Source organism: Centroberyx affinis, unplaced genomic scaffold (assembly GCF_046629955.1).
Source record: "Centroberyx affinis isolate AG114_WGS23_722 - 3 ecotype Tasmania unplaced genomic scaffold, CSIRO-AGI_Caff_v1 ptg008738l_1, whole genome shotgun sequence".
NCBI classification, from domain to species: Eukaryota; Metazoa; Chordata; class Actinopteri; order Beryciformes; family Berycidae; genus Centroberyx; species Centroberyx affinis.
This window is the reverse complement of record NW_027284299.1, coordinates 1-24,416: the sequence shown is the minus strand read 5'-3', so window position 1 is coordinate 24,416 and position 24,416 is coordinate 1. Positions and strand designations below refer to the sequence as shown.

The 24,416-nt window shown below is 42.6% G+C and overlaps 3 protein-coding genes across 3 annotated transcripts; 2 read left to right on the top strand and 1 right to left on the bottom strand.

Annotated features, from left to right (window-relative positions):
- Positions 1 to 760: 760 nt before the first annotated feature.
- On the top strand, positions 761 to 10,519 carry LOC139640236 (ectonucleoside triphosphate diphosphohydrolase 6-like; the record flags this gene model as incomplete). Its single annotated transcript, XM_071514414.1, is given in 9 exon segments — positions 761 to 840; positions 1,692 to 1,703; positions 1,705 to 1,754; positions 2,975 to 3,001; positions 3,004 to 3,078; positions 4,032 to 4,172; positions 5,431 to 5,487; positions 7,602 to 7,714; positions 8,533 to 10,519. Coding segments are annotated over 9 exon segments (639 nt in total), but the record flags the coding sequence as incomplete, so codon positions are not given.
- Positions 10,520 to 11,891: 1,372 nt separating this feature from the next.
- Positions 11,892 to 16,446, bottom strand: LOC139640237 (barrier-to-autointegration factor-like). The gene is made up of 4 exons (XM_071514415.1): positions 16,320 to 16,446; positions 16,091 to 16,187; positions 13,800 to 13,930; positions 11,892 to 12,252 (listed from the first exon to the last, which is right to left on the bottom strand). The coding sequence occupies exons 3-4, from the start codon at positions 13,923 to 13,925 to the stop codon at positions 12,106 to 12,108; spliced, it is 273 nt and encodes a 90-aa protein (XP_071370516.1). The 5' UTR covers positions 13,926 to 13,930; positions 16,091 to 16,187; positions 16,320 to 16,446; the 3' UTR covers positions 11,892 to 12,105.
- A 1,331-nt stretch (positions 16,447 to 17,777) lies between these two features.
- Positions 17,778 to 23,586, top strand: LOC139640235 (glycogen phosphorylase, brain form-like; the record flags this gene model as incomplete). Its single annotated transcript, XM_071514413.1, has 6 exons — positions 17,778 to 18,078; positions 21,113 to 21,214; positions 22,170 to 22,248; positions 22,464 to 22,567; positions 23,101 to 23,232; positions 23,475 to 23,586. Coding segments are annotated over exons 1-6 (772 nt in total), but the record flags the coding sequence as incomplete, so codon positions are not given.
- Positions 23,587 to 24,416: the final 830 nt, after the last annotated feature.

Sequence of the window (24,416 nt, the reverse complement as noted above, 5' to 3'; positions counted from 1 at the left end):
ACTGAAAGACGATAAACGATAATATTGAATTATCGCCCAGCCCTAAGTAGTAGCAGAGCCGAGCGATAAATGAAATCAATATCACAATAATCATAAGGATTGTTTTCGATATCAATATATATCACAATATGGCTCGCGTATTAAACATAACATGTTAAATAATCAAATTAGTGTCCATCTCATTGAGCTGAATGGTAATGTTAGGTGTGATGTCAAACCTGATCATCAGCAGATGATTCACTGAAAGACCAGAAACCAGAATATTGAACTGAGTTTTGTTTTTGGTATTTCTTTTTTTTTTTTTTTTTTTTGCATTTTTGACAGATTTATATGCAAATAATGAAACAAGAATAACAAAGCATAATAACTAAGTAAGACATGATTAAAGAATAAAAATACATAATAATAAATAAAATACATGATCAGAATAAAGAATAATATTAAATCATAACATTAATACATTAGTTTTAATAGCAGATAATAGGATACATTACCAAATAGCTAGAGTATATATGTAGTAGTATGATGTTTGTGGTATTTCTAGTTGTGTGAGCTCTGTTCTTATTGGTTTTCTGCTTTTCTGCTTCGCCTCCATGTTGACGCTCCAAAACAAACAAACCAACACACACATCCATCATCAATAAATGTGATTCCTGATCGATCGCTGTGTGACGAGCTGTGACTTCATCTTCCTCTCTCTCTCTCTCTCTCTCTCTCTCTCTCTCTCTCTCTCTCTCTCTCTCTCTCTCTCTCTGAGCAGAAAACCATCCAGACTTCACCCTTCGACTACATCAGCTCCTTCCAGATGTTCAACAACACACACACTCTGTACTCCCACAGGTACACACACATACACACACACACACACACACACACACACTCTGTACTCCCACAGGTACACACACACACACACACACACACACACACACACACACACACACTGCCACCCTCACTTTATGGTATAATTAAGTCAATTCAGGATTCAATACGTTACATGAATTTAGATTTATATCGTCCTGTCACTAATGAAAAGTCGAAATTCCAAACATTTTTGTAATTTATTTATTTATACATTTATTTATTTCTTTTCTATTATTTTTTATTTACTTTGTATTTTATTCATGCTTACCTGTTTTTCCTGCTACTGTATATATGCAATTACATGCTAACTTCCACCCAAAAAAATCCATAAACAATAACATGTTTTTAAGTTATGTTTTATAGCAGTGTTTTACATAAAATAGATTGTTGATTAAAACAATAAATGAAAAACATGAATGGTCATTTTAATGCATTTTACTCATGTTTTACTATTTTTCCAGCTACTGTATATTTGCAATCACATGCTAACTTCCACCAACACCAAAAAAATCAATAAATTGATCACAAAATAAAACTAACTCTTCCTCCCTCCTCCTCCTCCTCTTCCCCCTCCTCCTCCTCCTCTTCCCCCTCCTCTTCCTCCTCCTCTTCCCCCTCTTCCTCCTCCTCCTCCTCTCCCCCCTCCCCCTCCTCCTCCTCCTCCTCATCCTCCTCATCCTCCTCCTCCTCTTCCCCCTCCTCCTCCTCCTCGTCCTCCTCCTCCTCCTCCCCCTCCCTCCTCCTCCTCCTCCTCATCCTCCTCTTCCTCCCCCCTCCTCCTCCTCCTCCTCATCCTCCTCTTCCTCCCCCCTCCTCCTCCTCCTCCTCAGTTACCTGGGTCTGGTCTGATGTCGCGAGGCTGGCGGTCCTGGGCGGCGTGGAGGGACAGAGCCGTACGTTTCACCCACTTTCCTCGCTTTTTTTTTCTCCTTTTTTCAATTTGCTTTCATCTCTGCCTTTTCAGAGCCTCCTCCCAGATAAATAAGCCATTATCTATCTTTTAATAACACAGCAAGATTAATTCCTTGCCTGCCAGCTGTTGCTGTGATTTAGCTGCTGTAAGAAGCTGCAGCACAGATCCTGTCTGTCTCTCTCTCTCTGTCTGTCTGTCTGTCTGTCTGTCTGTCTGTCTCTCTGTCTCTCTGTGTCTGTCTGTCTCTCTGCCTGTCTGTCTCTCTCTCTGTCTGTCTCTCTCTGTCTGTCTGTGTCTGTCTGTCTCTCTGCCTGTCTGTCTGTCTCTGTCAGTAGAGGGATTTGTATTTTCTAGATGTTTATTCTGTATTCTAACCAGATTTCTTTATTTATCAGTTTATTTGTTGTATAATGTGTTTGTTTGTCAGAACATCTGATGAGAGATTCACAGTTTTGACTTGAAAACCTTTTAAAATGTAATTTCCTCTGCCTGTCTGTCTGCCTGCCTGTCTGTCTCTCTGTCTCTCTGCCCGTCTCTCTGTCTGCCTGTCTCTCTGCCTGTCTGTCTCTCTGTCTGTCTCTCTGCCTGTCTCCTCTCTGCCCGTCTCTCTGTCTGCCTGTCTCTCTGCCTGTCTGTCTCTCTGTCTGTCTCTCTACCTGTCTCTCTGTCTGTCTCTCTGCCTGTCTGTCTCTCTGTCTGTCTCTCTGCCTGTCTGTCTCTCTGCCTGTCTCTCTGTCTCTCTCTCTGCCTGTCTGTCTCTCTGCCTGTCTCTCTGTCTCTCTCTCTGCCTGTCTGTCTCTCTGCCTGTCTGTCTCTCTGCCTGTCTCTCTGTCTCTCTCTCTGCCTGTCTGTCTCTCTGCCTGTCTCTCTGTCTGTCTCTCTGCCTGTCTGTCTCTCTGCCTGTCTCTCTGTCTGTCTGTCTCTCTGTCTCTCTCTCTGCCTGTCTGTCTCTCTGCCTGTCTGTCTCTCTGTCTGTCTGTCTGTCTCTCTGTCTCTCTCTCTGCCTGTCTGTCTCTCTGCCTGTCTGTCTCTCTGTCTGTCTGTCTCTCTGTCTCTCTCTCTGCCTGTCTGTCTCTCTGCCTGTCTCTCTGTCTGTCTCTCTCTCTGCCTGTCTGTCTCTCTGCCTGTCTCTCTGTCTGTCTGTCTCTCTGTCTCTCTCTCTGCCTGTCTGTCTCTCTGCCTGTCTGTCTCTCTGTGCAGCAGTAGGGGGCAGCAGTGAGCTGGTCAGTCCTGTCTGGCTCCAGAGTTTTCCGGCCAGTGGGAACACGCCGAGGTCGTCTACACTGTGAAGGGACAGAAGGCAGGTGAGGGCCAGGAACTAGCCACTTCCACTGGTTTACTAGCCAACTGGACGTTTAGAATAGAATAAGACTCTCATTAGACTCTAATGAGGAGAGTAGACTAACTAGCTCCTTCCACTGGTTTACTAGCCAACTAGATCTTTGGAATAGAATCAGACTCTAATGAGGAGAGTAGACTAACTAGCCACTTTCACTGGTTTAGTAGCCAACTAGATCTTTGGAATAGAATCAGACTCTAATGAGGAGAGTAGACTAACCAGCCACTTTCACTAGTTTACTAGCCAACTGGATGTTTAGAATAGAATAAGACTCTCATTAGACTCTAATGAGGAGAGTAGACTAACTAGCCACTTCCACTGGTTTACTAGCCAACTGGACGTTTGGACTACAATAGGACTCTAATGAGCAGAGTAGACTGACTAACTAGCCCCTTCCACTGGTTTACTAGCCAACTGGACTTTTGGAATAGAATAGGACTCTAATGAGGAGAGTAGACTAACTAGCCACTTTCACTGGTTTACTAGCCAACTAGATATTTGGAATAGAATAAGACTCTAATGAAGAGAGTAGACTAACTAGCCACTTTCACTAGTTTACTAGCCAACTGGACGTTTAGAATAGAATAAGACTCTCATTAGACTCTAATGAGGAGAGTAGACTAACTAGCCACTTCCACTGGTTTACTAGCCAAGTAGATGTTTAAAATATAATAGGACTCTAATGTTGGTTGACTAGAATTTACTAGTCAACTATGGGGCTCCTCTATGTTTAAAATAGAATAGGGCTCTAATGAGGAGAGTAGACTGACTAACTAGCCACTTTCACTGGTTTACTAGCCAACTAGATGTTTGGAATAGAATAGGACTCTAATGAGGAGGGGAGACTAACTAGCCGGCTCTGTCAGCAGACATCAGGTTTTAAGTGTGTGTGTGTGTGTGTGTGTGTGTGTGTTGCAGGGGAGCCGGTGTATGAGTCGTGCCTGAACAAAGTGGAGAAGGTTCTGTATAAGAAGGTGAGGAGAGCAGTGGAGGCCGAGCACATGGACTTCTACGCCTTCTCCTACTACTACGACCGAGCCGTGGACCTGGGAGCCATTGGTACTGACATCTACTGACTTCTACTGACTTCTACTGACTTCTGCTTACTTCTGCTTACTTCTACTGTCTTCTATGGTCTTCTGCTGACTTCTGCTGACTTCTACTGACTTCTACTGCTGAGGCTCTACTGCCAGCTCAGATCAGTAGCTCAGTTCATGCCAAACAAAATTCCAAAAGTTAAAAGTATTCAGTTTCCAACAAATGTAAAAAATGAAAAGCCTCTGAAACAGATTTTAGAACAAGGGACATTAAAACTCTCCTCAGAAACCCAGAATACTACTACTAATACTAATACTAATACTACTGTTGCTTCTACTGTGACTAATGCTATTACTACTACTACTACTACTACTACTACTACTACTACTACTACTTCTACTGTTAGGACTACTGTTACTGCTACTTCTGCTACTATTATGGCTTCCCTCTTGGTTCTATAAATGTGTTGTTTCCTGGTACTGCAGGGTGTTTCAGATGTTTAGGTTTAGGTTAGATCTTTACAGGGTTCCTACGCAGGTCTGGAAAGTCTGGAAAAGTATTAAAAATGAATTTGATCATTTCCAGGTCTTGAATAGTTTGGGAATTTGAAAAAATGTCTGGAAAAGTATGGAAAATGTTGCGGTTCAGGTCCGATACACACATGATTCTAGCTTTGATGTTGTTGTAGAGCCACTTTGAGTCCACAGGTTTTGTTGATGTGAAGAATAATGTTCAGATAGAGGGACGCTCTTATTACCCAGCCGCTGTCAGCATGCATTATATCAAATACCCACCAACATCAAATCCGGTCAAGAACATAGGGTCTGGGAAAAAAATGGAATTTTAAAATGGAAAGCGTGTAGGAACCCTGCCAATCATCTCACATATTCTGATATTTGTGGCTATGAAGAACAATCTTCATCTATACAGTGATGTGACCTAGTTAGCAGGGGCAAGATGTCTGTCTGCGTAAATCATATTGAACACCAGAAAAAATCTTCAAAACAAATCAAGGTCTGGAAAAAGTATGGAATTTTTTAACTGAAAATGTGTAGGAACCCTGTCTTTAGGTAACGGGACGTTCTGGTAGTCACTGAGAGACACTGAGCCCTCCTGCTCACTCACTGTGGGTGTAAAATGTAAAATGTAAATGGTAAATGTAAAAATATGTAAAATGTAAATGTGTATCAGAGAAATGTAACAGCAGGTCAGCAGTTTCCCCACAGGAGTCCGTAAAGTCTGATCTGATGTGATGTGACTGTCTGGTTCCTTCTGTCAGAGGAGAAGAACGGAGGCTCCATCAAAGTGTCCGACTACATCGAAGCTGCTAAAAGAGGTGAGACAGCGCCATCATGCTGTCAGCTCACTGTACTGCATGATTCATCTGCATGATTCATCTGCATGATTCATCTGCATGATTCATCTGCATGATTCATCTGCATGATTCATCTGTATGATTCATCTGCATGATTCATCTGCATGATTCATCTGCATGATTCATCTTCCTATTGACTGAAACAGCAAGATTGTTTTTTCCTTCTACATATCTACAATTGTTTTGTTTATTTTCTTACATTTTTACAAGTAGCTCTGTACACATTTATGATGTTATTATTACTTGTCAACTATTTAAGACATTTTTTTTCTAATTATGGGGCCAAAATGGGCTTGTTTTGGGTGGATCCCCAAGAGTACAAGGAGTAGAGAAGAGAGTACTAGCAGTATAGAAGAGAGTACTAGCAGTAGAGAGAAGAGTACTAGCAGTAGAGAAGAGAGTACTAGCAGTAGAGAAGAGAGTACTAGCAGTAGAGAGAAGAGAGTACTAGCAGTAGAGAAGAGAGTACTAGCAGTAGAGAGAAGAGTACTAGCAGTAGAGAAGAGAGTACTAGCAGTAGAGAGAAGAGTATTAGCAGTAGAGAAGAGAGTACTAGCAGTAGAGAGAAGAGTACTAGCAGTAGAGAAGAGAGTACTAGCAGTAGAGAGAAGAGAGTACTAGCAGTAGAGAAGAGAGTACTAGCAGTAGAGAGAAGAGTACTAGCAGTAGAGAAGAGACTACTAGCAGTAGAGAAGAGAGTACTAGCAGTAGAGAGAAGAGTACTAGCAGTAGAGAAGAGAGTACTAGCAGTAGAGAGAAGAGTACTAGTAGTAGAGAGAAGAGTATTAGCAGTAGAGAAGAGAGTACTAGCAGTAGAGAGAAGAGTACTAGCAGTAGAGAAGAGAGTACTAGCAGTAGAGAAGAGAGTACTAGCAATAGAGAGAAGAGAGTACTAGCAGTAGAGAAGAGAGTACTAGCAGTAGAGAGAAGAGTATTAGCAGTAGAGAAGAGAGTACTAGCAGTAGAGAAGAGAGTACTAGCAGTACTAGCAGTAGAGAGAAGAGTACTAGCAGTAGAGAGAAGAGTACTAGCAGTAGAGAGAAGAGTACTAGTAGTAGAGAGAAGAGTATTAGCAGTAGAGAAGAGAGTACTAGCAGTAGAGAGAAGAGTACTAGCAGTAGAGAAGAGAGTACTAGCAGTAGAGAAGAGAGTACTAGCAATAGAGAGAAGAGAGTACTAGCAGTAGAGAAGAGAGTACTAGCAGTAGAGAGAAGAGTATTAGCAGTAGAGAAGAGAGTACTAGCAGTAGAGAAGAGAGTACTAGCAGTAGAGAGAAGAGTACTAGCAGTAGAGAAGAGAGTACTAGCAGTACTAGCAGTAGAGAGAATAGTACTAGCAGTAGAGAGAAGAGTACTAGCAGTAGAGAGAAGAGTATTAGCAGTAGAGAGAAGAGTACTAGCAGTAGAGAGACGAGTACTAGCAGTAGAGAGAAGAGAGTACTAGCAGTAGAGAGACGAGTACTAGCAGTAGAGAGAAGAGAGTACTAGCAGTAGAGAGAAGAGTACTAGCAGTAGAGAGAAGAGAGTACTAGCAGTAGAGAGAAGAGTACTAGCAGTAGAGAGAAGAGTAGTAGCAGTAGAGAAGAGAGTACTAGCAGTAGAGAGAAGAGTACTAGCAGTAGAGAGAAGAGTAGTAGCAGTAGAGAGAAGAGAGTACTAGGAGTAGAGAGAAGAGTACTAGCAGTAGAGAGAAGAGAGTACTAGGAGTAGAGAGAAGAGTACTAGCAGTAGAGAGAAGAGTAGTAGCAGTAGAGAGAAGAGAGTACTAGCAGTAGAGAGAAGAGTAGTAGCAGTAGAGAGAAGAGAGTACTAGCAGTAGAGAGAAGAGTAGTAGCAGTAGAGAGAAGAGTATTAGCAGTAGAGAGAAGAGAGTACTAGCAGTAGAGAGAAGAGTAGTAGCAGTAGAGAGAAGAGTATTAGCAGTAGAGAGAAGAGAGTACTAGCAGTAGAGAGAACAGTAGTAGCCGTAGAGAGAAGAGAGTACTAGGAGTAGAGAGAAGAGGAGGGTCTGCTCATCGCTCGGTCCGTTACAGATGAGTTTCTTCCTCTGACTTTCTTCTTCTGTGGTTGCTGCAGTGTGCGGCGGGCTGTCCGGGGCTCCGGGGCAGAACCCCTTCCTCTGCCTGGATCTGACCTACATCTCCGTCCTGCTGCAGGAGCTCGGCTTCCCCACACACAAAGAGTTCAAGGTGAGGAGAGGAAAGAAAACTCTTTCCATAATGTTGTCAGACACTTATAATATCGATCTGAGCCGGTCAGTGGCAAAAACAGAACAAGCTGTTTTAGTGGACGGACTGACAGTTCAGTTTGCCCTGTTGGATCACACTGCAGCCCAAAAATTGTTTTCCCCATTAGTCACTTAGACACAAAAAGAAGGGAAAATAGGGCTGAAAAAAAAAAAAAAAAATCCTGAAGTTACCCTTTAACTGTTTTGACAGAGCGGTTTGCTGTGCTGTCAACACACAGGACTGAAATACACTGCATGTGTCTGTGTTTTGATATATTAAAAAAAAAGTTACATAAATACTCGTGAACGCCGCCTAAAGGTCCAAAAGTACTAAATATGTATTGCTACTTGTGTATGTTAGTTTGCCTTGTTGTGTTGTGTGCTGTTCTGTCGTTGACCTCTGACCCCTGTGGAGGGAAATGATGATCTGAGCATGACTGTTAACACAAAGCTCAGTGTTGCTGCTACTTCCTGGTTCATGGATGTTGGCTGAAGATTCTTCTTCTACTGCTGCTGTACCGCCTGAACACTGCAGACTGAAACTCACCTGAACACACACACACACACACACACACACACACACACACACACACACACACACACACACACACACACACACACACACACACACACACACACACACAGCCGGGCTAATACTGACATGCATGACATCATGTTCACCACTGAACACATACTGAAGATGGTTTGACCTGTGCTCTGTGTGTGTGTGTATGTGTGTGTGTGTGTGTGTGTGTGTGTGTGTGTGTGTGTGTGTTCCAGTTGGCGAGGACCATCAACGAGGTGGAGACCAGCTGGGCTCTGGGAGCGACTTTCCATTACATCGAGTCTCTGCACAGCCGCTGAACCAAGTCTCATCCTGGAGGTCCTGGACTTTCTCCAGATCCTGAACCTCCTGAAGAACCTGGAGGTCCTGCAGATCCTGAACATCCTGAATGTCCCGAACCTCTCGAATGTCCTCAAAGTCCTGAACCTCCTGCAGATCCCGGACCTCCTGCAGATCCTGGAGCTGGATCATCAGTCCGGCTGACAGCAGTGTGTCAGACTGTTGAGGGAAAACCTCCGACACGGATCAGACCTCCAGAACGTTCTGGCAGTGTTGTTTCCCTCCAGCGGGGTCAGGGGTCAGGGGTCAGGGGTCAGAGGTCAGGGATCAGGGGTCAGGGGTCAGGGCTTCCTGCTGTGGATCCAGCAGGTTTGTGAATATTTTTTTAAGTGTTTATGAAGAAGTAAAGTATAAAAGTTTTGTCCCTATGTATCACAGTTCATATCACAATCTGCATTTATCAAAAAAAAAAAAAAAAGACAGTATTAGTGTTGAGATGTGCAGCTCTGCTCTGAACCAGACGACCTCATGGAAACACTCCACCTCCGACTCAGCAGCTTTTCTTGCACAAAGTTTTTATTTTTACTGATCTGTTGTTCAGCAGCTTCAGACCCAAAAGCCTTCAGACCCAAAAGCCTTCAGACCCAAAAGCCTTCAGACCCAAAGCCTTCAGACCCAAAGCCTTCAGACCCAAAGCCTTCAGGCCCAAAGCCTTCAGGCCCAAAGCCTTCAGACCCAAAGCCTTCAGGCCCAAAGCCTTCAGACCCAAAGCCTTCAGCCTTCAGGTTTCAGGTTTCATCTCCTTTCAACAAATCTCATTTTCAACATTTAGTTTCTTCACAAAACACAAGTGATCAAGTGTTTGTTAGGTTTGTTAGGGTTTGACCGATGTGGGTTTTAAAGGTCTGTAATGATATTTTTGTACTGAAACTGCTAATATTTTGTGCCGATATTCAATATCTCTAAATTTGACCAGTTTGTGCCAAAAACCTTCCAGTATTCAGAGTTTCCTCCAGTTTTCTTCTTCTCATCAGGATCTCTGAAACATTTAGAGCATCATAGGACACTAAAACTCTCTACTGAAGCCAGGATAATAACAATAACACTAATAATAATAATAATAATAATAATAATAATAATAATAATAATAAGTGAATACAGGTTGCTCTGGTTCAGACTGGATATTTAAATCCCAATCAAACTGCTTCTTGAGAGCATCTTGCTTCCTTAATGTATTTCCTGTTGAAACAGGATGTAGGGGCGGGGCTTAACGCAGGCAGGGATCATTCAAAAGTGTAAGCCAATGGGAGATCAGGTTTTTATCTCCGCCTCCTGGTACAGTGTGAGGTCACTATTAAAGATGCAGCGTTTTCCAGGAAGTAAAAGTCATGCGATTTTTGATATAAAAATACAAGAAAATAAAACTTTTGTAATATTTTTGGCATTTATTATTAACTAGGTGTTGTGACATGGAAAATTAAGGTGAAGTTATTTTTCATTTTACTGAGGCTTTAATGCTGTAAATGGGAATCTGAGGTGTTTAAAATCAGCTTAACATAAAGATTATTATTTTGATAATTGGTGAATAAAATTGGTGAATAAAAGGTTTTTTGTGAGGGTTTGGTTTGCCCTCCTGTCCCAGTCAAACCAGTCAAACCAGTCAAACCAGTCTGATGTTCCTCATGTTAAACTACCTGGATGTTTTCTCTGTTTTACGGCAGCGAGTTCGATTGTTTTCTACTGTCTGAAGGAATGTTGTTTGTATTTACTCTTAAAGGTACGGAAGCATGGAGGCTGATTCAAATAAACTGAATGTATTTGGTTTTGAATGTTGAGTCTGCAGTGGATTTACTGATCTGCTTCGAATCCCCAGTGTGTTTACATGCTCATTAATATTCACAATATGAACATTAAAGGAGAAGTCGAGAGGAAACAGACTCAGTTCCAGGAAACCACAGAACTATTTTTCTCTCCGCAGCACAGAGCTGTGGGGTGAAAGTCGGTTCCTGGCGGAGTGATCTGGTTCCGGACGGTCGGGTCAGATGTAAACGGTAGAGTTCGGTAGAAGACGATCCGCCGAGGGGAAACGGTCGGTGCCGCCGCTTTCCGGGCCGCGGAGAGAAATACGTCGGTCGCTCTCCGTATCGTTTTCACAAACTTTTGGCTTTTCTGGAATATTCTGACAAACAGTTTGGACTCATTAGCAGCTCCAAGTCTGGATCTGGATCTGGTGTTTCCCTCTACCTGTTTACAGACAGTCTAACTGCTGTTCGGTACCCGGGGGGGGATTGCCCGGGGGCAATGCCTGTCCAAATGGGCTTTTGTGCCCCCCCCACCCCCCCAAAATTGAAGCCTAGAAGGTACTAAAATAAAACACCCAAGATTTCTGAGCATTTATACTTTATATTTCCATTCATATTTCCTACATTTACGCTATTCTACTCATTATTTCAGGTGCTGCCCTAATAATATAGATAAGAGGATGCGGTCAATCTCATATTATTCCATTGCACATGTGTTTGAGATCAGAACTGCCAATGATTTATTATTATGGATTTATTTTACAAAGTCTCCAAAAAGACTCTGCAGTTCAAGTCTGGATGACAAAGCTTCTGGAAGAAGTCGATCACACCGGAGCCTCAACGCTTTGCTTCTGGGCAAAAAACAAAGAAGTTTGTCTAATGCAGCGATCCAGAGATATTCAGTATGTCGCATACGACATCGTTGACCTGAGGGTTAAAATACATAATATAACCTACAATATAGCAGGCTACAAGTTATATATTAGTGTCGTTGTATTGGTCCAAATTGGTCCATTTGGACGGGAGACGTGCAGCAGCAGTAAATAAATCAATGCGCGTTATAAAAAATATAAACATTGTAAATTTGCAGAGAAACCGTTATTAACAAGACGCTTTTTGAAATAAATTATTTAAACGAGATATTTGCTTGCCACAAAACAATTCTGTGAACTGACAAAGAATAAAATTAATAAGCTTTGTTAGTGAAATATCCTTCAAACAGTGTAAACTGTGGCGTTCTATTATGATTTTTCTTATGTTACGTTGAAAAATCATTGTGACCCCTGAGAAAACTGAACGCCCGTCCATGAACCTGTTTCTCCTGCCGGGTCTGATGCTGCTGTTCAGCTTCTTCATCTTCAGGATGTGGATCATCATCATTATTTTAACCAGAAATTACAGTTTAGGCATTTGAGCGTCTGCTAAAAACCTGATGAACTTTCCCTGGAGAAATAAAGATTAAAATATACAAAAGGGCACAAAACCATTATACCACAATGCCTTTATTTAAACTTTCTCCAATAAAACAACTTTTACAAATGAGATTATAAAACACAAAGCTCTCGTCTGCGGCTTCGCCCCGAAGTTCAGAGAAGACGTTCTGCTGCTGGACCGGACCAGACCGGACTGGACCGGACTGGCGGGCGGAGCTGGACCAGACCGGGCGGAGCCGGACCAGACTGGACCGGCCCGGCGGGCGGATCCGGCTCACAGGAAGGCGTCGCACCACTCCCTCAGACACTGGGCGCAGGAGCCGGCCTGCCGTGTGTTCGCCCCGCTGGCGTCTTTCAGCCAATCAGAGAACATCTCCGGGTCTTTCTTCAGCAGCAGGAACTGACCCAGAACCACGTAGGCCTGGAACACACAGGGGGCACAGCTGTTCCGTCAACTGGTTTTAAGTTTCCATGACAACATTTTAATGAGACCGAATAAACCCTTTGTCACCGACATGGCCGCTGCTCCTCCTCGGGGGTTAAGAGGTTTCTCTACAAACCTGATTTCTGAGACTCCATCATGGACAGAATAAAGAGTTCAGGTGGCTCTTCCTGTTGGAAACTCCTTCAGAACATAAACACACTTTAATTCAACTTTCTGTCTCCTCCGACTCTGATCACTGATTCAGTGTTTCAGTAAATCATAACAATCCAGCTGCTGTGACTGACAGATCTTTGTGTTTCTGTTGTCAGACTAGAGACTAGAACACAGAGATTTGATCGAGTCACAAAATGCTAACAGGCTAACAGTGATTTCTGGGCTGTTAGCATTTTTGACTCACGATCAAATCACTTTTTCCTGTAGTGGAGCAGCTGTGTATCTTGCAGAGGTGAGACAGGCGGTGCGTTTCATTGGTCGTTTCCCCCGGCCCTCCTTCACTTCCCCTCCTTCACTTCCCCTCGGGGGAATCCCCTCCTCCATCTTAAGTGTGGTTCCATCACTCTGATAACTCAAGTGAACTTCCTGAATCGTCCGTCAATTCCAGTGCAGGAACAGGTGATAAATATAAATGCAAGTAAACAAACAAAATTTAGAGGATGTAGACATATTTATGAAATGAACGCATCTGCAATATTTCATTACTCATTGTTCTTTGTAATTTTTATTATTTATTCTTATTAATTACTAGGCCTGCTTAAGGGCAAGTGCGTTCCGTTTCAAATATTCTGCTCCCCCTCAGACCCCGCACCCCCCCCGCTCTGCAAGTGACCACTCGTGTTACGTATTACCAAGTGACGAGGGGAAGTGAAGGAGGGGAAGTGAAGGAGGGCTGGATAAATGACTAATGAAACAGAGCTCAAGTCTTCTTCGCTCGAGTCCCAAGTCAGTCTCAAGTCTTGAGGCACAAGTCTCAAGTCAAGTCCAAGTCATTAATGTCGAGTCTCAAGTCTAAATGTAGAACAGCAAGTCAAGTCAGAACAAATCAAGAGTCCAGTATCAATTTAATATCTTAAAGAAAACTAAATATCTAGGACTTTCCAATGCAATATGGTTTTAATAGGATAAAAACTTGGTAAGAGCATCATGAGTTTGATTTCTATAATCAGTTTCAACTTCAATAAATTCAATCATTCCATACAAATTCAGAAAACAGAATTTAAATTCAGTCGTCTGCTGGAACAAATCTCATCACTTTCATTTACACAAACACAAGATCTCAAGTCAAGACTTTAGAAACCTTTTCAAGTCATCAGAGTACAAGTCAGAGTCAAGTCCCAAGTCACCAGAACCCAAGTCAAGTCCAGTCTCAAGTCTTCTCTTCATGCATCAAGTCGAGTGTCAAGCGATTCAAACTGTGACTGGAGTCCAGGTCATGTGACTGGAGTCCAGGTCATGTGACTGGAGTCCAGGTCATGTGACTGGAGTCCAGGTCATGTGACTGGAGTCCAGGTCATGTGACTCCTCACCTTGTCGAAGCCCTGCTCCTCCAGCCTCTTCCCCAACACGTCTCCGATCCCGGACAGAGCCGTCACCGCCTTGTCTCCCATCGGCTCCGCCACGAAGTCCCGGTGCTTCTGAGAGGTGGTGGACATCCTGTCTGCACACACACACACACACACACACACACACACACACACACACACACACACACACACACACACACACACACACACACACACACACACACACACACACACACACACACACACACACACACACACACAGTCAGGAGTGCAGCAGACCGACTCGCCCGGCTCACATTCATCCAATCGAGTCACATTCCAGCTCAGATTCATATTAAAGATTCTCTGCCAGCTGCTTCTCACACTGAAACCATTTCTGTTTCTTTTTTTTTTTTTAGACATTTTGGAATATTTTGGAAAAACATTCATTTCACATTTATCTTTGTACATAGTCTCAGTATTACTGCAAGTAGATTCACATCGCATAGTTTGATAACCGTTTTACAGCCGAGCTCTTCCACAGGTTTTCTTTTATAACATTATCTTTGATTATTTACAGTCGAACATGGGAAGCTTTCACCTGAGACACTACGAAGGGTTGAAGGGGAAAAAAAGAGAAAATGAATAAAGAGCGAGCTGTTAGATGTAATAAAATAATATAAAATCACATTATATCCTCACTCATTTATTCTATCAAGTCAGCTAAAGTCTGATCTTACAGGTTTAATGTGCTCAGTCCACTTGGTCCAAATCCAGAAAAATGTTCCTTGTTGGACTTTGAGGGAAAATGACAACCTTTCCATAATATATATTTCATATATTATTTCTATCCACTTAAACCATTTCTGTTTCATGAGATTTTTTTGTTCCGGTTCAAATCTTGAATTGAAAATCAACATAAAACTGAATAAACTTTATTTTCTCGTGGCTTTGGACTGAAATGAGTTCGGCTTTTCCTCCAGTAACTGAAGGATGAACCCAGCAGACTGAAACCATCAGATTTAGATTCAGATCAACAAAAACCATGAAATGAAACTAAATCAGATTCTATTCAGTCCTGTAGGGACAGGAAGGTTCAGCAGGAGATGAACTGATATATTTATATTTATATTTATAGATAAAATATAAAAATAGGGGGTAGGACTTGATAAGTATTCACTTCTTCCTACTCCTTTTCGGACATGAAATATTTATTTATGTTGTTTATTGAGAGTTTGCTGTATGTTTGCTTTTTTGTTTTTCTCACTTATATTTTTTACTTTTTTTAACATATTCGAAATAAAATCTAATCTAAACTTCAGTCGTTTCCCTCAGTTTCTAAACAGTGATGTGTTCAGGTTTTTTTTTTGTGTGGGAAAATCTAATGAAGACAAACAGAACAGACAGACGTCCTGCAGCTTAACGAGCTTCAGTCACTCTGTTCAGTGCCATGAAGCAGCAGCTGTTTCTTCCTGAACACTGAATTTGTTGAGGAGGTCAAAGGTCACCGTTGTTAAAATTAGGGCTGAACAATTAATCTAAATTTTATGGAAATCGCAATATGGCCTACTGCAATTTTCAAATCGCAGGAGGCGCAATATTTGTTAAAGGTGAAATGTGTCAAAATATCATTTTAAAGTAAATATTGTGGTGCTGCAGAGATGTCCTGGCCTACACATCATATTCTACAGACTGAAGAAAACATCTTTGTTTGGTACAGATCGCTGCAAAAATCACACCATAATCATTTTAATACGTTTTTCAATGAAAATGAGAATAATGATGTAGCCTAAACATTATCATTCCCTCTAATATCGCAAATCATATCGCAATCGCAATATCAGTCAAAATAATCACAATTATATATTTTTCATAATCGTTCAGCCCTAGTTAAAAGATTATTGATCACTGATCAGATTCTGCTGTCTGTACAGGACTCTACTGATAAGTTCCTGATGGAATAATTCACCTTGTATTGACATGATGAGACAGATCTGGTCCTGAGAGTCTGTCTCTCTCTCTGTCTCTCTTCCTGTCTCCCTCTCTCTCTGTCTCTCTCTCTCTGTCTCTCTTCCTGTCTCCCTCTCTCTCTGTCTCTCTCTCTCTGTCTCTCTCTCTCTCTGTCTCTCTCTCTCTGTCTCTCTCCCTGTCTCCCTCTCTCTCTGTCTGTCTCTCTCTGTCTGTCTGTCTGTCTCTCTCTCTCTGTCTCTCTCCCTGTCTCCCTCTCTCTCTGTCTCTCTCTCTCCCTGTCTCCCTCTCTCTCTGTCTCTCTCTCTCTGTCTCTCTTTCTGCCTGCCTGTCTGTCTGTTGCTCACCTGCTGCAGCTGCTGAACCGTCTGGATCTTCTGCTTGTGTTCCTGCCGCGGATCGATCAGTTTGATCTGAAGCACGTGTTCACCCGGCGGGTTCAGCCTGAGGAGGAGGAGGGGGGGGGGGTCCACATGATCAGACCACAGCTCACACATACATGACAGAAACATGACGGAAACATGACGGAAACATGAGTTAAACTCCAGCTGACACCAAACAGCAGGTTGCGCTCACCTGGTCTACAGACGGACTACAGACGGACTCCAGTCTTCATCAGAGCTCAAACTGAAAGCTCTTCCTTCTTAAACCCGGAAGTGAGCGCGTGTTCGTCGACGCGCTGAGCCTGACGTCAGGACGCAAAGACTCAAAGATGGTCTGTTGATAAGATGAATCACTCGATGAGAATAAAATAAAAACGCCCGCTTTCCGAGCTGAAAAAGTCAAATCTCCTCTGCTGCTGCTGCTGCTGCTCACGGAACGGGGCGTGGGATGGAAGTGGGCGGGGTCAGACATCTGGTGGGCGGGGCCAAGACAAACAGACAGGTATGCAAGACAACGGGCCTCATGCAAGAACATTTTCGTATTCTTATCTTAAATTTCTCGCAGCTTTTCTTGCAGCTTGTGATACTGGAAAACAGGATCAGAGTTGTCTTTGATGCCTCCTCAGGTATTATTTCACTTTTCAAAGGTTTTAAGGGAAATGTCAATCACCACATAATGTTAGATGTAACTGAAACAACTGTTGGCAATCCGTCAACTTTTTCCAACAAGACATCATAAGTTCACCTTCTGCCTTATCATATTGGTCCACATTTGTTGGAGATATTTGTTGGGAAAAAGGTTGGCTATTTCCACATAAGTTAACAAAGTAAGAGAGATATCCTTTAAAATGCTTCACAGGTTTTATCCAACTAATTATTATTTGCAGAAACTTAAGAAAGACATTGATGTGAGTTGTATCTTTTGTGGGAGCTCAGAGAAACGCTGGTACATTTATTCTGCTCTTTTCCACAAACAAAACAACTGTGGACTAAATTGTCATGATTTATTGCTGATCATATCTATCCTCACTTTACATAACTTTGGAAAAATGTATTGTTTGGATTCACTGAATATGACAGGAATCTCTGCTCACAGTTATATTTAATTAATTCGCTTATTATTTTGACCAAATTGTATATTCACAGATCCAAATTCTTCAGCAAAAAGCCAAACTTTCCAGAGCTGACTGCATATATCAAACAATACATTTCTTCAATATCCGAATGTACAAACAAAAAAGCTGATAAAACGTATAACCACTTTAAGCTTTTCAAGATATTTATTTAACTATTTATTTTCTTTATTTTTGTCTTTATTATTAACCTTTAGTCCCACTGATGTGTTTGTAATTGTGTGATGTGTATGTATACTTGTTGTAATAAAATAGTAAATAAAAAAAAAGAAAATAAAAAAAAGAAAACAGGATCAGAGTGACTCCTCTTGCTGTCTTCCTCCTCTCTGATAGACATTCCACAGGTTGCCGCCCCGCCCCCCGCCCCCCGCCCCCCGCCCCATGCCCCGCCCCCCTCCACACGGCTGCTGTCAAACTGCAGGAGGGGCGGGGCGCAGTCCTCCTGCGCGTCCGCCTGTCCTCCTCCTGTCTTCCTCCTGCTGCCACCAGGATCTTCTGTCTCTGCAGGATCCAGACGGTTTAGACAAGTCCTCCATCAGTTTCCATCAGGTTCCACTTTCCTTCTGTTCCTGAAACATGGCGACGCCGCTGACGGACCAGGAGAAGCGGAAGCAGATCAGCGTGCGCGGGATCGCCGGGCTGGGAGACGTCGCGGAGATCAAGCGGAGCTTCAACCGGCATCTTCACTTCACTCTGGTGAAGGACCGGAACGTCGCCACGCCCCGGGACTACTACTTCGCCCTGGCGCACACGGTGCGGGACCACCTGGTGGGCCGCTGGATCCGCACCCAGCAGTATTACTACGAGAAGGACCCCAAGGTAGAGCAGGGGCCCCGGCTCCGAACCACACACACACACACACCCCTTAGTTCCCTCTGTGGATTGGCAAATCACGCCGAATTCCATCCAAAAATCCTGTCATTTAAATGTTTCCCCACTTTTCTGCAAATGTCCAAACTCCATAAACATGACAGAAGTCGTGTTGCGGTCGTCAGGAGTCTCTCTTCAGTTCGGCACACATCCAATCCACCAAGCTGCTCGTATTTCAACTAAAAAAACAACTTTTACAGCCGTTGTTCCCTCAGTCTTCTCCCCCCAGATCACACCGTGGTGGGCGGCTGTCAGCAGGGTGAACCTCTTCTAAAAGTTCAGATTTTATTGAAGTAAACTGTTCCTCGGTGGATTATTCATTTGCAGAATTTACCAGAAGGCTCTAACCATTCCTCTAAGGTCTTCAGTAATGTTCTACGAAGTATGTGCATGTCCCGATCATCATGCCAACATTAAACTGCAGATTTTTGAATGGACCCTGGTTGGAGGTACTTTCTCGAGAAAGAACAGAACATTTCAGGACTGCTGTAGAGAGGCAGGCACGCCAAACTATATTCAATAAACTGTCAGTTGCATGTTGCTTTGCTTATCGGCCAAAGTACAAGACCCAAGAAATGTGACTCAAGATTTATAATCTATTTCATCAGGCAGAACTTTTTTTTTTTTTTTGCAGTAAAATCTTAAAATCAGTAGCAGCATGCTCAGATAGTTCTACATGGAAACGTCATGGCGCTGTACATACAGTATATATTTTTTAAGGAATGCATGTCATAACCAGCAGTATTAATATAACTTGAACTGCACTGACGTCTTTATTCTGGTTATATTTTATGAATCAGTGTGTTCTTTGACTCATTATGGTTCCATACAGAACCTCTACCCTAACCAGAGAACCCTGGGAGAACCTTCCTGCTCCTGGTGTTGTGTTCTGTGTGGTTTGAAGGTCTGATGCTGCTGTCTGCTTCCTGCTCAGGTTTTGCATGAAGCCTGCAGCTGTGATGCACCTTCCAACACCCTGAACCCTCTGCCTGATGATACAGATACAGGAGCCAGGCTGCACAGACACAACTGACAGCACAGCACAGACACTACAGACAACACACTGACACACACTGACACACACTGACAGAACAGGACTTCAGCAGCCCAAAGGAACTACAGTTTTGTCTGTTCTCTGTTCTTCCTCCTTCTTCTCTTCCCTCCATCAAACGTCACCCTCAGTCTGTATGAAGCTTCCTGCTGCAGACTGAAGAGTCTCACATCAGTCTGCATGTCTCTAGGGCTGCAACTAGGCTAACGATTATTTTCATTGTCGATTAATCTGTCGATTACTTTCTCGATTAATCGATTAGTTGTTTGGTCTATAAAATGTGAGAAAATGGTGAAAAATGTGGATCAGTGTTTCCCAAAGCCCAAGATGACGTCCTCAAATGTCTTGTTTTGTCCACAACCCAAAGATATTCAGTTTACTGTCATAGAGGAGGAAAGAAACCAGAAAATATTCACATTTAAGAAGCTGGAATCAGAGAATTTTGACTTACTTTTCTTAAAAAAAATTGCTCAAACCGATTAATCGATTAACAAAATAGTTGGCGATTAATTTAATATTTGACAACTAATCGATTAATCGTTGCAGCTCTCCATGTCAGAGGCCAGAAACCCTGAAGTGCAGCGAAGTGTGAAAATGTTTTATTTGTGAATGAGAAACTGATCCAGACTTTTTCCCTGTAAATAATTCTCTAACAGAAGAGAATCTGCTGCTGTGTTCTGCAGGTTCAGTCAGTTCAGCTGCACTTCATCCAGTTTAGTTTATATATGTATATAGTGTCTTTGATAGGGACAATGCAAATGAACACAGAGCCACTTCATCTGGTTACAAACAAGTTGTTCTCTTCCTCAGCAGCTCAGTTCTGGTTTTTCAGCCTGAAGCTCTGTGGAGGTTTGATGAGGAAGCTGGAAGCAGGCCAGGTCTTATATAACACAGCCTGGGGGGGCATACCTGGTCCTAAGAGCCTGTCTGTCTGTCTGTCTGTCTCTCTGTCTGTCTGTCTGTCTCTCTCTCTGTCTGTCAGACAGACAGTCAGACAGACAGTCAGACAGACAGACAGACAGACAGACAGACAGGCAGACAGGCAGACAGACAGACAGGCAGACAGGCAGACAGGCAGACAGACAGACAGGCAGACAGGCAGACAGGCAGACAGACAGACAGGCAGACAGACAGACAGACAGACAGACAGGCAGACAGACAGACAGACAGGCAGACAGACAGGCAGACAGACAGACAGACAGACAGACAGACAGGCAGTAAAACCCCCTTCAGCAGCAGCAGCAGATCAAGTCTCATCTTCAGACATTTTGTCACCCAGTTCCTGAGAGTCCACATTCCCTTTTTCCATCCTGCTGGGCCGGATCAGATCTAGATCAGATCTGGATCAGGTCTGGATCTGGATCAGATCGTAGTAATACTACTTCTTCTACTGCTTCTACTGCTGCTACTACTAATAATAAACTTTATAATAAACTTTATTTGTGTAATACCTTTTAAAAAGAAGTGTCCAAAGTGCTTTATCACATTAAAACAAACATCATACTTATAAACTGAATTAAAACAAGAAGACACTGCATGCATCTGACCTCTGACCTCTGACCTCTGACCTCTGCCTGCACTCTGCACTTTAATATCACAGTCTGCAGACAGCCAGCTGTTTTTCTTCTTCTTCTTCTTCTTCTTCTTGTGTGTTTTCTCTGTTTGTTCTTAATGATGGTTTGTAGTTTTTGTCCTGCAGATCGCTCCATGTGGGAATGATAAAGTTGTGTTGTGTGTTTCCTGTTTCTCTTCACTGTAAACTGTCCAGTAATAAACATATGTGTGTGTGTGTGTGTGTGTGTGTGTGTGTGTGTGTGTGTGTGTGTGTGTGTGTGTGTGTGTGTGTGTGTGTGTGTGTGTGTGTGTGTGTGTGTGTGTGTGTGTGTGTGTGTGTGTGTGTGTGTGTGTGTGTGTGTGTGTGTGTTCTGTCAGAGGATCCACTATCTGTCTCTGGAGTTCTACATGGGCAGAACGCTGCAGAACACCATGATCAACCTGGGGCTGCAGAACGCCTGTGATGAGGCCATCTACCAGGTCAGAGTGTGTGTGTGTGTGTGTGTGTGTGTGTGTGGCGTGATAGTGTGCCGCCTCCTGTCACCCAGTCAGATGGTTTTTCCCACATGACTTGAACGCAGCACGCATTGTAAATAAGAATTTGTTCTTAATGACTTGCCTTGTTAAATAAAGGTTAAATAAAAATAAAAGCATTAACTGTAGATCTGCAACATATTTAATATTTTTTTTATTTTTTTTGGGGTGGTTTTGTTTTTATCCCTGAAATGAATTTCCTTCGGGATCAATAAAGTATCTATCTATCTATCTATCTATCTATCTATCTATCTATCTATGTCCTCATTACATAAACATTAATTATGCATTAAAAATAACAGCTTTAATAAAGTAAGGGATTTATTCATGGGTTGGTTCATGGAGACTCTAGAAATTAAGGGATTTTTGATGCCTTCTGTGCAGGTTTACAGGTTATTAATGAGTTATTAATGGAAAGTTCCTGTCTCCCTGAATTTTACATTAAATTAGAAAGTAAGGACTCAAGATTAAGGAGAGTTTAAGGAGGTTTTGATGGGATCTCCTCCATTAATAACTCCCTTAATTAATTTTAAATGGATTCTGCATGAATTAAGGGGTGAATTAATGTAAATGTGAGGCTGTTTTAAGGGTTAGTGGTTCGTAGAGTTTTGGCACGGACAGGCTCGATTTCAAGATTTAAAGATTTAAAGATATTGAATATCAACATTTCAGTTCCAGCTTCCTCATTGTTTTCTATTGCAACAAAACCAGGAAGAACCTCAACACACTGAGAACAACACAGCTCATTACCCTGTGTGTGTGTGTGTGTGTGTGTGTGTGTGTGTGTGTGTGTGTGTGTGTGTGTGTGTGTGTGTGTGTGTGTGTGTGTGTGTGTGTGTGTGTGTGTGTGTGTGTGTGTGTGTGTGTGTGTGTGTGTGTGTGTGTGTGTGTGTGTGTGTAGTTGGGTTTGGACATAGAGGAGCTGGAGGAGATCGAGGAAGATGCTGGTCTGGGCAACGGAGGACTGGGACGACTGGCAGGTACACACACACACACACACACACACACACACTCACACTCACACACACACACACACAGAGCTGCAGTCCTGGTTCCAGTGTTAAACTTCCCGTTCATTTTCTCCACTGACTTTTCCAATCTCAATAAATAAAGAGTTTTAAATTTTAGACCACTATAGTAGATCTGCAACCTGCAAAGCCTCATGGGATTTGTGCCCCCCCCCCCCCGGCTGCAGCCTGCTTCCTGGACTCCATGGCGACGCTCGGCCTGGCGGCGTACGGTTACGGCATCAGATACGAGTTCGGCATCTTCAACCAGAAGATCAGCAACGGATGGCAGGTAGAGACACACATACTAAATATAGAGGTGATGTAGCCCCGCCCCCTCTGGCAGCCATGTTGGAGGTCCTCAGCTCTGTGAACAGCTGACTGTGTTTCTGTCTCAGCAGAATTGAACAGACAGTTAATTTCTGTCTGTTTCTGACTGAACTGATCATTTCATCACTGATCCATCTGATTGATTTAGTGTTTAGATAATGTCAGCTTGTTAGCTAGCTAACCATAGCATCTGGTCAGCTAACCATCACTGTCTTGTTGTTAACACATCTGATTAGCACACTAGCTAACGTAGCTAGCGGCAGCTAGCGTTAGCATGTTGACATTAACATCAGTGTGTTTGCTGGCTAGTTAGCTAGCTAACAGTTTGTTCAGGTTAACTGAGCTGACTCTTCTCAAGCTCCAACTCTTCATGTTTTGGAGTAGAGACTAGGGCTAAAGACAAGACAGTTTACTGTGTCACAGTAACCTACAGCAGCAGCTCTTATTATTTGGTTAAAAAGTGATGTTGGTTGGTGTGTGGCTCCGCCCCCTCAGGTGGAGGAGGCAGATGATTGGCTGCGGTATGGAAACCCCTGGGAGAAAGCCCGGCCGGAGTACATGCTGCCTGTTCACTTCTACGGCCGAGTCGAACACACTGAGGGGGGGATGAGGTGGACGGATACACAGGTCAGACACACACACACACACACACACACACACAATCTGTTTCTTTCTCACACATGCATAGACACATATACACACAATTTCATTCACGTTCTCCCAAAAACACACCCGTCCCCTCCCTCTAACTATCTCTGTGTGTGTGTGTGTGCGTGTGTGTGTGTGTGTTTCTGTGTGTGTGTGTGTGTGTGTGCGTGTGTGTGTCTGTCTGTGTTTCTGTGTGTGTGTGTGTGTGTGTGTGTGTGCAGGTGGTGCTGGCGATGCCGTACGACACTCCGGTTCCAGGTTTTAAGAACAACACAGTGAACACCATGAGGCTCTGGTCTGCTAAAGCTCCCAACGACTTCAACCTGCAGGACTGTGGGTGGAGTCATGATGAACATATCAATAATCAATATACAGGATAGATTAAATCTGCTCTAAGTGATTTCAGACCCTGTAACCAATCCTGAAGCTAACGTGTGCCATGTGGAGATTTCTGTGAGACGTCATGATATAAACAAACAGCCACACAGCAGCAGCTGTGTTTCTAAAGCTTGTTGTCATGTTCGGACCAATAATTGATGAAGCGAGCAAGTAAACTTGTTAAACTAGTAAACTTGATAAACTTGTAAACTTGTTAAACTAGTAAACTTGTTAAACTAGTAAACTTGTCAAACTTGATAAACTAGTAAACTTGATAAACTAGTAAACTTGATAAACTTGATAAACTAGTAAACTTGATAAACTTGTAAACTTGTTAAACTTGTAAACTTGTTAAACTAGTAAACTAGTAAACTAGTAAACTTGATAAACTTGTAAACTTGTAAACTTGTTAAACTAGTAAACTTGTTAAACGTGATAAACTAGTAAACTTGATGAACTTGTAAACTTGTTAAACTAGTAAACTTGATAAACTTGTAAACTTGTTAAACTAGTAAACTTGTTAAACTAGTAAACTTGTCAAACTTGATAAACTAGTAAACTTGATAAACTTGATAAACTAGTAAACTTGATAAACTAGTAAACTTGATAAACTTGTAAACTTGTTAAACTAGTAAACTTGTTAAACTAGTAAACTTGATAAACTTGATAAACTAGTAAACCTGATAAACTAGTAAACTTGATAAACTAGTAAACTAGTAAACTTGATAAACTTGTAAACTTGTAAACTTGTTAAACTAGTAAACTTGTTAAACGTGATAAACTAG

Coding starts and splice junctions, on each gene's coding strand:
- LOC139640237 (XM_071514415.1), bottom strand. CDS start 13,925: ATGTCCACCACCTCTCAGAAGCACCGGGACTTCGTGGCGGAGCCGATG. Junction 12,253..13,799: donor AGGAGCAGGGCTTCGACAAG/GTGAGGAGTCAC, acceptor TGTGTGTTCCAG/GCCTACGTGGTTCTGGGTCA.